Source organism: Pagrus pagrus (assembly GCF_965226575.1).
Source record: "Pagrus pagrus genome assembly, chromosome: 20".
Classification (NCBI taxonomy): domain Eukaryota; kingdom Metazoa; phylum Chordata; class Actinopteri; order Spariformes; family Sparidae; genus Pagrus; species Pagrus pagrus.
In genome coordinates this window covers 7,927,609-7,944,781 of record NC_140207.1, presented here as the reverse complement: position 1 = coordinate 7,944,781, position 17,173 = coordinate 7,927,609, and the positions used below count along the sequence as shown (strand labels likewise).

At 45.8% G+C, this 17,173-nt stretch overlaps 1 protein-coding gene across 2 annotated transcripts in view; it reads left to right on the top strand.

The window, feature by feature from the left end:
• Nucleotides 1-17,173, top strand: part of gli3 (GLI family zinc finger 3) — a 116,231-nt gene that overhangs the window by 36,471 nt on the left and 62,587 nt on the right. For both annotated transcript variants that reach the window (XM_084340611.1, XM_084340610.1), the window contains exon 3: nt 16,089-16,334. In XM_084340611.1, the coding sequence (XP_084196737.1) occupies nt 16,089-16,334 (246 nt within the window). The remainder of the gene's footprint in view (nt 1-16,088; nt 16,335-17,173) is intronic.

Genomic DNA, 17,173 nt, shown 5'->3' with positions numbered 1-17,173 from the left:
GATGTGCTTTGCTTTCACTAGGCATTTCATGGACCTCTGCACTGAAGGCAATTTCCTGCAGCAGCAGGGGGACAGGCTTTGGCAGAGCCACCTCACAGGGGCCTGAGGCGCAGGATTAGCTTAGCCTCTCTGCTACTCAGGGCGGAGGGGAACTTCAGCTGCCCAGCCCAAGTCCAGCCCCGCCTGGCCTCTCTTGTCTGGCACACATCTGCGTGCCCGGATCTGCTCGCTGGAGCTCCTTCGCTGCTGGAAGAAGCCACAGCCTCGAGACTTTTGCACGCTGTGGAGATGCCGCCAGAATTTGGCTGTAGTGGAATTGCATTTGCTTTTCTTTCTTTTTTTTTTTTTTGGTCGGTGATCATCCTTGTTTGCCCTCGTGGGTGCAGAAGAAATATATATTCCTCAACAACCTCAACAGAAACCTCAAAATTAGCCCTCAAAGGACAATCCATACAGCTTTGATCTTGCAGTTTTTCCATTGTTTCCGTCAGTCATCATAACTTCAGACTCACTAAAGCAACTGCTATGATCTGGGACAGCATGTTCTCACTCCCTGCAGCTGGGTCAGTGGCCTTAACCTCCAAACTATGAGGCTCTACCTAATCCTCTGGCATCAGTGATGCACCTGAAGGGCTCCGGGGGCAAGTTACCAGTAATACATAATATACAATGTCCGGTTGGACTTTAAAAATAAAGCTTGCTGACAAACAGTTCACATAGTTGGACATATTAAGACTTTTGAAACGTTGTTGAACGGTAGCGGTTTGGTTAGGTTTAGGCTTTAAAACTGCTTGGTGTAACGTTAGTGACGTAAGTTAGATAGTTTACATACATTAACTTACTTATGTTGCTTAGTCACACATTTTATGACTTCTGGATTAATGTTGTCAACCAGTTTTGTTAGGTTTAGGCGCTTAAAACTACTTCGTTGGGTTTAGGCCCCAAACGTTCTTGGTTAGGTTTAGGCTCAGGTAGTCCTGTGAGTGACCGACTCAACCTCCCCAACCACCCGGTGACTCAGACTTTTCTCACGCCTTGTATTAATGTACCAGAGGAGCCCTTCATCATGAAACTTGGAAGCACATGGCCAAAAACCAGGCTGAAATGTCATGATTGTGTTCCTCGCTTGGACTTTAGTGATAACGATGTATTTCCAGATCCTGGCAATTAAGTTAGTGATGGCTGAAACTCTAAAAGTGAGACCCAAGTTGTCGGTTGTTACCGTGAGCATCTCAAACTGACATCTCAGTCACAGATTTTTAACTCTAACATGTTTGGATAATTCATGCTGACCATCACAATGGCTCCTCGGAGGGACCTGAGATCATTTTCACTGACACGCTGAGAGCCAGAATGGCCTGGGGGTCGGAGGTCAGCCGGGTCAGAGACGAGTCTCTGAACTGACGAGCAGCCTCACAAAGACAAATCAGTCTGCCCTGTGTGAGAGGAATCGCGGGTCCATCGACATATAGCCCGGCAATGCTGCATCACAGCAGCACTGCAGCCCCGCCGGATGTCGCTCCTCTCAGAGAAGGAGGTGCCCCGTAAACTCATAAACCCGTAAAGTGGGGAAACAGTAGTTGATTATTCTAACACTCTGTCCATTTGTCGCTAGGCATCAGTGGCCTCCCTCCTGCCAGGAGGAACAAAGCAGGAGTGTCCTGACCCTGCCAGGAGGATTTATTGTGGTGTGTTCTCGTGCGCGTCCTGTCTGTTTTGTTCGCTCGCTCACACCTCCTTACCACAGTGAGTTTCTTGTTGAATGGGACTCAGGATGAAGTCCCAACTAGTGGCCTTGCCACCAGCAGTGGAGTTTATATGACAGAAGAAGAGTGAGCTGAGCTTTAATCATAAATATACTATATTATATGCATGTTAAAGATCCCCTCCTGTAGGAAAAGGTTTTTCTTCTTGTTCCTACAGTTGAATGTTTGAGCTTCACTGTGTAGAGGGATGTTTTCACATTCATCTGCTGAAAGTGAACATTTTCTCTTTGCTCATTGTAAATCTGATTGCGAGAGGCGGGCCTACGAGCCTGATTTGTGACATCACAAATAGTTTAATAGCCAATCCTGGTCCGATATTCAGTATGCACAAGTGTGATGTGGAAACTTGAAGCCTCCAGTGCACACACACACTGAGAATGGACGAGTTGAACTGATAAAAATGTTTTGCATATTCATATATTCTGGAATTTTTAATGAGGGAGAAGGAAAAGGTGCCATTTTTAGGATTTTAATGTGGTAATTATACTTTTTTTATGCAAAGCAGTGTCAGACACACGTTAGAAAGTGTTATGTTGTGCCTTAATACGTGTGTGGAGGTGATCTTTAATGCATTTTCTGGTTTTTAATTCTTTAATTACTTGCTCGACATATGAGCGGTAAGGAATTTAAAAAAGAATCGATACCCGAGCTTGTGAATAATTTGTTCTTTGTCTGCTAAAAATCAAAAAAAGAGACACAAAAATAATGCACAATTTGCGTTTTATGTGCAAATTAAAGGAAAACCCTTTAAAGAAAATCTAAAAGTGACTCATAGCGTATGCGATATCATATTTCACAGCAGTTTATGAAACATGTTGTATTTATTTTGTGTTCTTGGCTGAGTGGAAGCTGTTTTTAATAATACATCTTAAACGAATCTTTACAGAAATCATTGAGGTAAACAAAAACAGACAGTTTTAAAACATTTTTCGCATTATAGTTGTAAAAAGACAGCATGTCTGAATGTAGCAGATTTATTGCTCGGGGGCCTGAAACTTATTTTTTGTCTGAAAGCGTCCTGTGTGTTTCACTGCTCAAAACTCACTGGATTAAATCAAGACATGCTCTGAGAGAGCAAAAGGCCCTATACCCCCTAATCTCTCTCCCCTGACCTCCACACCCTCTGGGCCTCGACTCTCACCCTTCTCCCTGCTCCCCCTCCCATTTCCCCGCCCAGCTCTCTCCCTCGCAGTGCGAAAGAGGAGCTAGGATCAAAGGCCATAAACCATGGCAGTGATTTCTGGTGATTGATTAGAAGCAGAGGTTGAGAAGCAGCAGCTCTCTCGCCTCCTTTCTTCCCACCCTCCGGTGCTGCGTACGCATTCTCCCAGGGCTCTCGTAAATAGCTCAGGCTTCAAGTGTGAAAAGAGTTGCCGCGATTGGCAGACAGAGCCCAGAAACACATCCGTGCCGGGGCGGCTCGGCCAGTTTTTCTGCCTCTTCCTCCTGGATGGCAGGGGGGTGTCAGTTGATAAGAACCATTTGTTGTCTTGCTTGGATCTGGGGAGGGACAGTGTAATCCCCTCGCCCTGGTCTGTTCGCAGAGCTGGAGGAAAAGAGCAGAGGAGACGAGGAGGAATTGATTTTCAGAGAGAGGGCATGCGGAGAATTGAACTCAGATGTGTAGCAGAGACAGGGTTTGAAAGAAGCATTTCGACTTGCGGGGAAACAAATGTCTGTAGCTTACAGCACAGGGGCCGTGCAATTTGAACTTGAGCAAGTCCTTCTAATGTTATTCAATTGCATAGCTGTCTTTCACCATTCTCTCCTCCCCCTCCTCCTCCTCTCTGTCCCGAGCCAGCCATGAGGCCTCTTGACAAGCAAGTGGTCATGTAAAGGCATTTTAATAGGACGTGCCCATTCAGAGGCGTTGAGATTAACACTTGAACCGCATGCATGCTTTTGAGACACAGGCGCACATGCACCTCTCTCCTCGTCTCCCACTGCCCTGCCTGATCTCACCTGGAGCTGCGAGTCTTAATGATGTTCGGAGTGTGGGCCTCGCAGCGACAGCTCCAGTCCCGCGGAGATGTGTCTCATGTCAGACTTTGCGCCAGACAGACTCCAATAAGGAAAAGGGGGGAGGCGGCGGTGGGGTTGGGGTTGGGGTTGGGGTGGGTGTTCTTCGACGCAGCTGGAGCGAAGCCAAAACTAAAAGTGCAACTCTCTGAAGGTTTTGTTTTCCCTCCGTGGTATTTACAAAGTGATTGAGCGCATTTTTGAGTGTCATGGAGTATCTCATTACGCTCTTAAAAGCTTTTTATCCATCCGCATGCTCAAAGATATGTACACATGCATCGCATACTGCGGATACTCATGCACGCAGACACATAATCTCTCATTTTCTCTCACTTTCCTCGACGGCACCAAGCTGTACACACACACTCGGTGCAGCTGGAGGATGGGCCGTCATTATTAACTGTTTGGCGACCTCATGACTTCATCTTCGGTGCTGTCAGAGGCGGCCCACATTATGTCTCCGCTCGGCTCAATGGGCTCTTTGTTCTGGTTTGGCTCTGGAGCAGCTCAGCATGGGGCTGCGTGAGTCCAACAGTCCCACTGCGGCTCTGGAGGGAGGGATGGAGGGATGGAGGGAGGTTAGTGGAGATTTGGGAAAGACATGGGAACCGGGAGAAAACCTGGGAGAGAGAGAGAGAGAGACGGATGAGATCAGGAAATCGGGAGCGAGTAACAAGAGATTAGCGGGAGGAAAGCGTGGATGAGATGCAGAAGGTGGGATGTGGGGAGGTAATGCTGCAGGCTACAGGTGAATCGTAAAGTTAACAGTCTGCTCTCCTTCCGCCCTGATTCATTCCAAAACGAACACCAAGATTACGAAGGCGACTTGTCATCCGAGCTGCAGCGGCCAGCGTCTGTGTGGAATGTGGGATTAATCGCAAAGTAATGCAGAGATTAGAGGAGGAGGCGAGAGCGGAGCGGGAGAGGAGGATTCGACTGGCGGGAGTGACAGGAGAGGTCATACATGAGGAGAGCTCATTACTGAGAGAAGACAGCAACAGGAGGCGAGGAGACGCAGGGAGTAAGAGAAGTGAGGGAAATGGACAGAGTGTTGAAGCAGGAGACAAACTAATGGGCGAAAATGATTTAGGAATGTGCCGTATGTATGGAATATTAAAGGAAAGATGAACGTTACTATCCCCAGTGCTCTGCGACGTAGAAACTTGAGAATCTTAATTAAGAAATATTGTTTTATATGCTATTTATGTTACAACTTTGTTTCCATGTTTGTTTACGTCAGTGTGGTATGATGATTGGCCCTGAAAGTGCCCTGTTAGATGTATTAACATGGGTCTACAAAGTGTAACCTCCATTAGCAGTGCTGGAAACAGAATTTTAAACGGCCAGGGTGTAGGATTGTAACCAACTGAACACCCCTCGTATCGCCCTCTCCTATGGTGCTGGCTAAAAAAAGCAAAAGGCCCTCTCTGGTGTTTGGTTTGTCCGTTCTGGGCTACTGTAGAAACATTGTGGTGCAGCATGGCAGAGTGGGACCTGCTCCTTATGTAGATATAAAAAAACATAATTATTATATTATTATAAATCCCACACACTGGACTTGAAGCTCGGCGGTTAGGATGTTTCATTCCCAGCATGTCCCAAAACAATGACAGATGTACCAGACCTTTGGTTAGGTTTAAAACTGCTTATAAACAGCTGTCTCCTGAATGGTGTTTGACCCATACATCCTCATCCATCTTCAGATTTTGTCGCTCTTCATACCACATCACCTGACTTCCTCCTTTGCTTCAGTCGTAATAACTACGACCACTAGAGGTCGCAACAATAAATGTGAAGATGGGTCGTAATGAGCTCCGTACACAGATGAATCTTACGGCTGTTTCTTTGGCCTTTGGAAGTCGTGTATAGTCTTGTACCATTAACTTTTTAATCAAAGGATCTCATCTCATAACTCGACTGCCAGTTATCTATTCACGCTGAAAATCGATTGATTGATTTGTACCTCTGGGATCTTGGACACCTTAAATAACTCCTCTCAACACACTACAGTGTACTCTTAGTGAGCATGTTGGGATTCAGTGACATTGGCTGATGTAACCTGTGACATACGGTATATTTACTCCAGCCTAGTCTCTCATATTATCAAACCTGCAACTTTCACCCTGTGTTGACTCACTTATCTAATCATATAGAAAGTCTTTTCCTTTCCCCTACTCACCTACAACCTCCAGCCCCTTCCCTGCAGACTGTAGTTAAGTCTGTTTGGCCAACATAGCAGATCCTCTAATCTGCAGAGCTTTCCCTGCCTGCTGCAGACGCTGTAATGAAGGGGTCCAGGTCTCACCTGTATTTTAAAGGGGGGAGAGGGCTGAATTACACCCTGTTTATTAAGCGGGCACTCCCATTCATATCACACGCTGGGGGCAGGGTGAGGGTCAGGTCTGGGATTTTGTAGCAAACGTGGCCCAACCGTCAGCAGTGTGATGTTGGGAGGCAAATGATGATTGATAGGTTTATAAAAGGCGTCTTTGTGAGGTTGCTTGGCACCTTTTTAGGTCTTGCTGGAAAAGAAATTGCGGAAAATGAACCAATGTTATTTTAGATAATTAATGTGTCAAGCTGTAAAGGCAAAAACAGTTGATTAAATTAACATCGGAGTTATTTTTAACACCAGGTGACTTAACGTATGTGCAGAACAGCCGCTCATTGTGGGAGCAGCAGTGAAGGAGCCGGTTGAGTTGTGTTATTTTTATGGCATTTGGCTTGTAGTTTGGAATTCTGATTGTCATGCTGTCTGGTTAAAAAAAAAAAGGCCTTATGTCCAAATGTGACAGGTTCGAAACTTTAAACATTACCAGCTGCACTATCAAAGGCCCCAAGGCATGCTGTTCATTTAACCCAGATCCGTCACACTCATGTATAGCCCCTGATTCAACCTGTAATGTAGACATTGATGCAGAAAGCATTAGACTGAGACTAATGTAAAGTTATGGGTGTGAATTAACTCCCAGCACCTCAATACCTGTTATAAGCCATAGGTTATATTATACTGTACATATTTTAATATGTTTGGCTGGGGTGCTGTTGGAAATTAATATAGATTTACAACAAATTACATCATTAGGAGCAAATATACAATTTTATAGTAACGCACACACCAAGCTTTGTAAATTTAAAGGTTTTCCTCTCTGATTTGGTGCAATGACAATGGCATGTGTTTCAATGCATATGGGAAAAATGGTTAAGTAAGCCTAGTCAGAGACTTTTTTAAGGTACTACAAGGAGTTTTTATCTGGTTATGAAATACTCTCAATTTAATACTGATGCCTGTTTGTGACCCACATAAGCAAACGAGGCCATAAGCAAGAAGATTAACTATTTCTTTAAAGTTTCCTTAATCTTGAAGAGCCTGTGTTTACATTTTCCCAGGCAAAGTTATAGTGAGTTGTACGTTAGCCAGTTCAAAAGAAACAGGAGGAGAGTTTTGCTAGATAATTTTATTTTTGACATTGTATTTTTTGGTTTTGACAGTGGAAACACTGCCAGTTTTGTCCAGATGGGCTCCAAAATCAACAACATATCAAAATTCCTTCTAGTAGTCTTACTAATCAAGTCAAGAAGCAGGACTGAAGGAGGTCCTGTGCAGCTAATTAACTGGTAGCTTTAATGACCAGTGTGACATCACTGTTTTTATATATTTGTATACCTGCCACCTACAGTAAACACACCTGATCGTTTTCATCAAGAACCGTCCATAATTCCCTGAAAAATGAACAAAAATGTTGAAAAATGCCATAACTCGCATTATTATAGGAATTGAGAAAACATTCCTGGATCCGTCCCTTCTTCTGGATCGACACCAAAAGTTAATGGGGTCTATTCTGGGCCAAGACCCATCCTCCATCCAAGTTTCATGGAAATCCGTTTGGTAGTTTTCATGTAATCCTGCTTACAAACCAACAGACGCAGTGAAAACATAACCTCCTTGGTGAAGGTAATAAAAAAAAACCTGAGTTCAGCAGGTGATCACAGACAGCAAGGAGTAGAAGTACCTTAGACCTACATCCTCTCTGATGACCAGCAGGGGGCGACTCCACTGGTTTCAAGAAGAATTTCAACCACATGTGAGCTTATGAGAAAATGACCCTACTTCTCACTTGATTCATTACCTCGGTACACGGTTTCCTACTGAGTTTATGGTCTCAATCCCTAGTTTGAAGTCTTCTTCAATACAGAATGGTGTTTACTTCGTGAATTATGGACTCAATTTAGTGTAAAATGGACGGTGAGGTCAGGTGTGCTTTGGGGGCGTGGCTACCTTGTGATTGACAAGTCACTACCACGGTGTTCTCAGTTAGATCCAATCAGGATATCCTCTGCAGCTCCACCCTCTTTTTCCAAATTTGATCATTTCTGGCTCCAAAAAACCAAGATGGCGAAGGACGTAATGCCAAACTCAGCTTCAAAACTGTAGTCCACAAACCAATGGGTGATGTCAGGGTTTCCAAAGTTGGTGTGGATGTCGTCTAAATGTTGTACAAACAGATTCACCTCTGTTTACTGGGCTGCATACTCTAGCAGGTGCGAGAATAGATCAGCGGCAACAGAGCAGGTCAGCGAATTAGACGGACAGATCCGCACATCCACAGGCCTAATCACCACAGAAGAGAGGGAGGGAGACAGAGAGAGAGAGTCCACTCTGGACTTAGACGCTCACCAGTCATTGATAAAGTGCTTAGCAGCAGGAAAATTAATGAATCCGGCCTGACTGGGAGAGGGGGGTTTTGGGGTTGAAGGGGAGGGAGAGGAAGAGGAGGAGGAGGGCTGTCGGGGGTGTGCGGGGGGGTAATCCTGTTCCAGCTAAATGGCTGATCCCTCTCATTCCTTAGATATCAAATGTCAAGAGTTAAATTAGCCTGCTAGCCTCAGATAGGAGTTAACATGCTTTTAAATGGGGCGGGGCGCGGCGATTCCTGCCCCCTCTGGGATGGCGGGCAGGTGCCTTTGAAGTGTCTAATTATCCAGCTCCTAGTAAGTGCTGGCTAACTATCTTAATGGAGGCCTCTATGCATCAATGCACTGCACACTTGGGCGCTCAAACACATGTACCAGAACGTGTGAATGTGCTTTTTTTTTGGGTTTCTGTGTTTACATAAGAGTGTTTAGGGAACAAATACCAAAAGCGATGTGGAAGAACTTCATGGTATCAACACTGTAAGGTGGGAGACGTCCACAGTGGCATTTTGGATCGAATTTGATGTGCTTGAAATTACTGTATTATTTTTTCTATTTTATCCTAACTGTTGGCTCTGTGTGTCTTTGCTTTGGCTGGATATCCATTTCTCTTGGCGAGCTGTTCCTAATCTGAGTGCCACAGACTTGGTCCGGATCACTCTGGTGTCAGAAGTGGGATTCCAATGCTGAGGCCCAGTGGAAAGCTGGCCCACTCTGGTCTGGTGGGCATTGTGCCCAGATTCACCCTAAAAGACCCACTATCCAAAATGGACATGATTCTGCCCTAGTCTGCCCTCGCACACAATCATTTTGTATTGTTACAGAGGACAGTATAAATAACTAACAGGTTGTGGCTGATCATAGCTGGCTGAGGCAATGCTAATACGGTCTATAAGCCAATCAGAAATGGCATTTTTTGCTTTGAAGCCTTGATCAAATGCATCTCTTGGTGTTTGATTCCTCAAAGAATGCAGGCCAAGGTGCCCTTTGAGTGAAAAACCTTAAAAGCCATAACTATCCATGGTCAAAAAACGCATCAGCGTGCATTTTAGAGTCAGTGCTTTCAGCTCTCTCGCTGCCATGCTCATTGCTCCCTCACAATGTGGCCCTGATGAAACGGTAGTGGGGTTTCGGCTGCTCTATGGTGGGCCGGTGCCCCTAATGGGTGGATAAGGGGTAGCTAGGGGCAGGCGGAGGCTTGGCACGACACGACCCCGCTGTGAGGCTGATTTGAGGTGAGCGTAGGGAAGATGGAGGGCGCCAAAGCAGGCTTTGATTTGCCCCTCCCCAGCCCTGAGGCCTGGAGGCTGGGACTGCGAGATGCTGAGCTCTGGGTGCGTCCCAGCAGACCCCTGGCGGCAGAGAGAACAGGCTGGGACTGTGGGCTGCCGAGCGAGGGGGGGGGGATGGGCTGCCGAGAGCCAAATTGAGATGTGGGAGTCGTCGAATTTGCCTAGATGAATATTGAAGAGGGCGTTTGCGGGCGCTGTGTGGGAAATCAGCGGCTGACAATCGACTGCTAACCAGGAGAGGGAGCATCCTGACCTGCCCATGCCTCTCTCTGCAATTCGTCCAAACATCAGTCACAGGCTGATGGGTTGAATAATGTACCACCGCGGATTCACTCTGGAGAGACCGAATCAAACACGAGCACAAAGTTGAATGGAGCGAACTTTATGTTTGCTGAAGTTCTCCAGAGCTCCGACTAATATTTTGACCGGCCCCCGAGAAACGAGGGTAATGACCTGATTCTGCCTTCTGACATTTAGGAGATTTGTTCGTCAAGGAGTTTCTCCAGCGGCGCCCTTTTTTGACGGATACAGGCATTAGGACTCGGTAACCTTCACATAATGCTGCGCTGAACTCTGTTGTGGGGAAGGCACCCAGCTCCTCGTGGCGCTGCGCCCGTCAAGCCAAGAAGTTGATCAGAAAAATACCTCACACAATTGCAGTAATCCCCTGTGCTCTTGTTGTGTTGGGTTTGGTGGAGTTTGAGCGCTCTCTCTCTCTCTCTCCCTCGTCTTTCAGCCCTGTGCTAATCGTGAATGATTCCCTCTGTCTATAGCGCCAGTGCCAGGGCCGGTGAATCAGGTACATAAGCCTAAGCCGCTTGGAGAGGTGCTCTTATTAAACTCTAGCCAGCTGCTGGAATTTTTCTTCCCCCCTCTCATTGTTAATTGGGGAGTCTTGAGTCTTTCCCGGGAGTTGATTTGCAAGAGAAAGAAAAAAAAGGAGCAAGAGATTATTGCACAGGAGGAGAGGAAGCTTTGAAGAAATGTTTTGTGATTTCACTGTATATCCTCCACTTCTCTCTCCTCCTTGTTCGCTCTCCATGTGCTCCCCAGCCAAAACCTGTTTGTGCCACTGACAACAGTGCTTTGAGAAGTTCGGAGGTGGAACACAGCATATGTCTGGCTCTGGCTCAGAGGTACAACAACACCTCCTCTGATGTTTGGGCTTTTAGGAAAGGCAGTAAGGGTGGTGCTGTGATGTGCAGTGGCCCTTTGTGCGAGCCGTGAAACATACATGTCCCAGCTTTAGAGCCTCTGAGTTCAGGCTTGAGGGCAAATCAGATGCTTGAGAGTCAAGGACAGATTGGCATGTGGAGGAACAGCAATCCTTGTTCTTAACCTCTGCCTCTCGAAAAATACCTTCAAAAACAACAAGCCAAGGGGTTTTTGTTTCACTTTTCATTTCTGTGAATTGGCTGGGCACCCTTAACTTAAGCCCCCTGCTTGTCCCGGAGCCCAACTCTCAGAGGAATTGGCCCCACTCCATATCTCATTATCTCTTTTAAAGTTTCATTTTGTCATTGCGTCCACGCTCTCTTTTATGCCGCCATATTAAAGGCCATGCATAGGGTTTTTTTTTTTTTTTCTCTGAAGGTATTCGTACCAGTTTTCACAATAGAGAGACCCCAGACAAGGGGGGAAAAAAGGGAGAAACCTGGGCTTTAGGATTTAATGAGTGGCTTGCTGGGGGTGAAAGAAGGATAGAAAGCAAGTGAGGGAGAGCAAGAGGGAGTGCATTTGTCGAGGGTTAAGAGGAGAGAGGAGAAGGGAGGAAGAATGCAGGAATGGAGCACCAGGTACCATAATAGTGGCAGAGAAAGCTCCTGAAATACTAGAGCTGGGGCGTGTGCTCTGATCAGGACGGCAGTGAGCACAATTACCTTCTTTTCAAATCCTTCAGTGACACTGCGGGAGGAAGGAGGACTTTGAAACTTGAAAGGCAGGAGCTCGCTTTCAACCTCAAACGCGAGCAGGAAAGGGCTCTGAAATTTGTTCAGTGCTCCCCATCCACCATTAGCTTGTTTCTTCCTCTCGCCTCCAGGCATTTAAGCGCTTTTTGAAAAGATGTTAAGAAATTCAATCACCATAGAGAGAGAGAGAGAGAGTGGGATAGTTCTTTTTTCAGTTTTTTTTTTTTTTTTTTTTTGAGAGGCATGCTTTCCTCTGGTCCACAGAGGACCGGCCTGCTGCTTTTGTATTGGGCTGAATAGACCTGCAAACTGGTAGAGGACTGGATGTGGCAACCATGGGAAAAGAGAGGGAAATAAAAGAGGAATGAAAAATGAGGGAAGGGTCTGTTGGGCGGATGGTCAGAGTTAGACGAGCGTTGCGGGATTGAACTTTTCAAAGTTGCATGTGTTTACCTGCGTCTGCTCTGTCTTCATTAGCCCGTTTTTTGACAGATACCTGACGCGTTATAGGGATACGGAAAGTTTCCAGCAGCAGGAAGAAGCAGCGCAGAGGAAGAAATCGTACTCGAGACTTTCTCCCGTCTGCGCCAGTACGAGGAGTCAATTGACCCTTGTGCTGCTGAGTGTTTGTTTAACCATTTAAGGTGCTATAAAGTGAAGTAATGAAGCCCCTTAAGGTGGTATATGGTAGAATGATGAACCCCCCTGTGGGCTTTCCGTGGTGACTGGAGGGGGATGGTGGCACTGTGACACCGCTGTGATTGAACTATTAGTCGCTTGACCTCCCCTGGAGGAGAGGCACATGTGTGAATAGCAGTGGGGTCACTGGAGAAAAAAAGAAGGGGGACAGAAGAGATTTGGTGGATAGAGAAGGGCTGCTGGACTATGGCAAAAATCATAATCAGGATTATTTTTGGCGACGTTAAGATCACGATTATTCAACACAATTACACACCGACTTTGGAAACTTCATGCATGTATTGAACTTTAAAAAAAAAAAAAAAAGCCTTTTTAACAGCTTTCCTTGGATTTAAAGATACAATATGTAACATTTCTGCATTAAAACGTCTAAAAACATCTATACCAAAGATTTCCAACAAGAAATCAGCATTTTTGTTCAGGGTAACCGCGTGTTTCAGTTGGTCGCCTGTCGTAAAACTTGCGGTAAAGAATCAGTGTGTTAGTTGGCAAACAGGGTATGTCCTCAAACTTAAATATAATATGCACAGTTTCTGCATCAAGATGTCTGAAAACAACTAGACCTTTGTTATATATTTTGTTAAGTTGTGTATGTGTAAGTTCATTATCCCGTAAATCTTACCGGTATGTTTAGTCATCTGTCGCAACAACTTCCAAGGAAGGAAGTCCGCGAATGAGCGTAAACATAACGTGAATAAAACGGCAACAAACGGCAGCTCGCTTGTTTACAGTGGGTCGAACTAAACATGCATCAGCTGAGACTGAGTTTGGGCCTCTTGGGTTGGGTGAAAGTGCACCGGTGTAAAGACAAAGCAAGCACTCATTGTGCTGGATTTAAACAACAAGGCGAAACAATAGCATCATTTTAAGACTCAATAACTGTTTCGTCTCCATGATCTTGTTTTCATGAACACTGGAAGCCCAAATCCAAAAAATTTGATTAATCAGCCCTAGAAGAGAGTTAATATGAAAAATTTAAGTTAAAGTCATGTGAAATATATTTAAGTAAGCAGCTGAGTGTCCTCAGTAGTTTTTCATAAGATGTTTCAGTCCAGTTTCGGTGCCCAGTGGCCTCCTTACTGCTACACTATCTAAGGCCCCAGTGATGAATCTATTTATTAAACATCAAATATCTGTGTGAAAAAGGGGGGAAGAGGGCTCATAAATATGGAGACAGTTTTTACTTCCCCAGATGTAATGCTAGATTTTGTGGATGTGAACGAGCTGAGAGTACACGGTGGAAGCCTCCTCGCTCCGCACAGCTACACGCTCTACCCTTCGCCGTGCTTGCTCCCAGCATAGTTTACAGTCTCGACTTCTTTCAATCCATGTCAGGAGATGAACCCAATTCCGAAATCCCTTTATGTTAATATTGCGCTTTGCAAGAGCAGACCTATTAATCCAGCTTTAACCGTATAAGTGCCATTATTCCCTTAATAAGATCACTGGCTGTGCAGTATAGGATTAAATACTTATATCATAACTGACACTGTCATTTCCCGCGGATGAGAGTGGCTTGCCTCTCTGGCTGTCAGTTCCGCGTTAAGAATCCTTGAATCTGCTGCCAGTGCTGCGCCGATGCGCGGCTGGCCCGAGCGCTGGTAATGGATGTGGGAGAGTGAGGGGAATAAAAGCGGGGACCCGTGGGTTGCTACCCTGCTCTCTCCATCCCTATTCTCTCTTTCAGTTCCTCTCTCTTAACCTCCCCCTTTTCTGATCGCTTCTCTTCTCCTGTGAAGTGCGGCTGCATTATGGCGGTCCTCTCCGGTGCTTAAGGTAGTGCTCTTTAATCTGGGCCTCTCTTCTGTTCTTAATTGGCAGTTGGATGCTGTTGGGTTGCAGAGCATGGTGGGGGAGCCCTGCACCGCTAGGCTGCTAATACTACAGAACCTCTGGCGCCAGCACAGAGGCATTTTGCCAGGTTCTCAGCGAGCCACATAAATGCAAGAAAGAAGCGTGATGACCAACACCCTCGGTGGTGAAATTGCGTAAAAACAATACCATTCACGACAGCAGCTGAAAAAGAAGTCAGGGCCTGAACGGAGACTGTGAAGCTCGATCTGACGCCTCTAGGCCATAAGTAAGAGAAAAATGATCTTCCCACGTCAGTGCCTTCATCGGTGTTGCATACAATGCCAGTTTCTAACGTAGTCTATATAGTATCGTACTACAGAAAAGCCTAATACCAGGTCAGAAGGCTAGCTGACCCTTTTACAAGTCAGTTCAGAGGTCAGACCAAAGGTCAAGGGTCGTGTCTTTCTACTGGAGCTCAGCCCTTGAACTCAACTCTACATATATCATCTTCACCCCGCATGGCAGGTAGGTTTCTCCTAATTTCCCCCCCAGAGTAAGAAGTTTGAGAACAGAGAGAGAGAGAGAGAGGGGAGAAAGGAGCAAACAAGAGAGCGAAAGAAGGAGGACGCTTGTTAATGGGCAGCTTGGTATGCAGACGGAAAGCCTGCGTTGCCTCCTCCAAGGGAATCCATTGCTTTATAAAGAGAACAGACAGAGCTGAGTTTAAGAACAGACTTTTGGGAATGCCGCCTCGACTGTGTGAAATGAAAAGGTTGGGATTTTTTCATCCACGGTGTCCATTTGCTCGTACACCGCCTGCCTCTGAACTCCCACATCTCAAAGTCAAACCCTAACAGATTTACACCCAGTAGTTTTTTAAGGTGTACAAAGCTGATCTCCTCCCTTCACCCGCTCCTCCTACATGAACTAACTACATGTGTGAGTGTGTGTGTGAGTGGGTGTAGTGTTGTAATGTCTGCTTCTAACAAGGCCTAACACGATTACTGCTTTTTATAGGGAAATAAAAATAACTGGGATTAGTGTTATTATTGTCATTCAAAGACCATTTTATGCCACTGATATAATGATAACGTGAAGTGAACCCTTTCATTGGAATTGAAATTTGAAAAAGATAAAGATATCCAAAATAAATCAAATAAAATCAAACCACACAACCAAACACTAAATTAAAAAAAGCCCAGTATGTCCCTGATCCTTCAAATGTGGTTATCAGATGCTTGTCTGAAATGACATCAGTGCGCTGAAACAGTAAACTTCACAGGGAATTTAATAGTTAAAAAGGCCCCCAATCATATTTGTCAATATAATCAATAAAATAAAGTCTTCATACCTGTGCTCAATTGGGTCAGAAAGTACTGTTTTCCCTTAAAAATGCTAATATCATCTTAAAAACTATCTAATAATCTTTATAAAAAATGGACTCTACAAGTTTATGCAAAACTTGTGGACTCGACATGATTTGACAAACTTGTGGAGTCCATGTCAGCTCAAGTGCATGCTGTCATTAAAGAAAAAGTGGGACATACCAGTTGAGCTGGCATGGCAATGACAGCATGCACTGAGGCTGGCATGGACTCCACAAGTTTGTGCAAAACCTAAGGACTCGACATGATTTGACACACTTGTGGAGTCCATGCCAGCCTCACTGTCGGGACTGTCATTAAGACAAAGGGGGGCATTTCAATAATACCAATCGAGCTGGCAAGGACTCCACAAGTATCCTCGGGATTGGCACAAACTTGTGGAGTCCATGCCAGCTCGAGTTCATGCTGTCATTTAAGAAAAAGGGGGATGCAACCCAAATGCAAAATAGAGGAAAAATAGAGGCAGCTCATTGCTTTCCTCCATCAAAGTTTTAATATTCGATCTTTTCCATCCGTCTACCCTTGCAGAGGACGAGAGTTCAGGCACGCCTTACCACCGCGAGAGGCGCAATGCCATCAGCTCCCAGGCCCCGACGCCCGGCGGCCCCGACAGGAACGTGAGCGAGGAGCCCTCCACCTCCACGGAAGAACGCCCCTCGCTGCTCAAGAAGGAGCTGCATGGTTCCCTGCCTCACCTGGCTGACCATGCTCTGCCATACCGGGGCACCCTGTTCGCCATGGACCCCCGCAACGGCTACCTAGACTCACACTATGGTAAGTCCACTGAAACAGTTGGTATTTATTTATTGTAAAAGTGTAAAACTTGTGAAGGAACTCCGCAGCTCAAGGACGTGTTTGTAACACTGAGGCCAAGTTTGTCTCTTTACTGTAGGTGAGAGGCAGGACTGCCAGATGCGTGATTAAGTCTGACAGATTAGCCTCTCTCTTGTGCTCGCCCTCGCCTCGGCACACACACATTTTGCGAACACATGCACGCACACCCGTCTTGTTTTGTGCCTGGGAAGTTAGTATGGGGAACGGCCAGCGTAGCTTCTTAATTCCCTCATTAGGGGCCTGTCTGAACACAGTACTCCGCTTTCTCTCATCAACACACACTTCAAAGCCCCAAAGCAGCGGCGAGTCAAACCTCACCACCCCCTACTCTGCCTCTCTCTCTCTCTCTCTCTCTCTCTCTCTGGGACTGTGTGAGAGGAAAGAGAGAGAGACTAATGGAGATGGAGCCTGAGAGATTGTGGTGAAGGGAGAGCTGTGGCTTGAGTGAGATACTGAAGATAATTTGAAAAAAAAAAAGGGAAAAAAAAGGTGAGATAGGCAGTAGTAGTTAGATGAAAGCGAGAAGCTGTGTGTGTACGTGGAAGGAGAGAACAGGAGATAGATGATTGGGGAGTAAGAGGCTGATTAGGAGGTTAATTCGGCGGCCACTGTAGCCAGGACTTAGCCTGCAGACAAGGATTTGATGTGATAGCTTGTTTAGTTTGGTTAAATTGGCTCTGAATTGGGGCAGACAGAGTGGGACAGAGGGATTTTAATCCAGTGGCAGTAATGAAAAGTCCAGTGGACCCCAACCTTCTACTGTAACTCTATTTATTCAG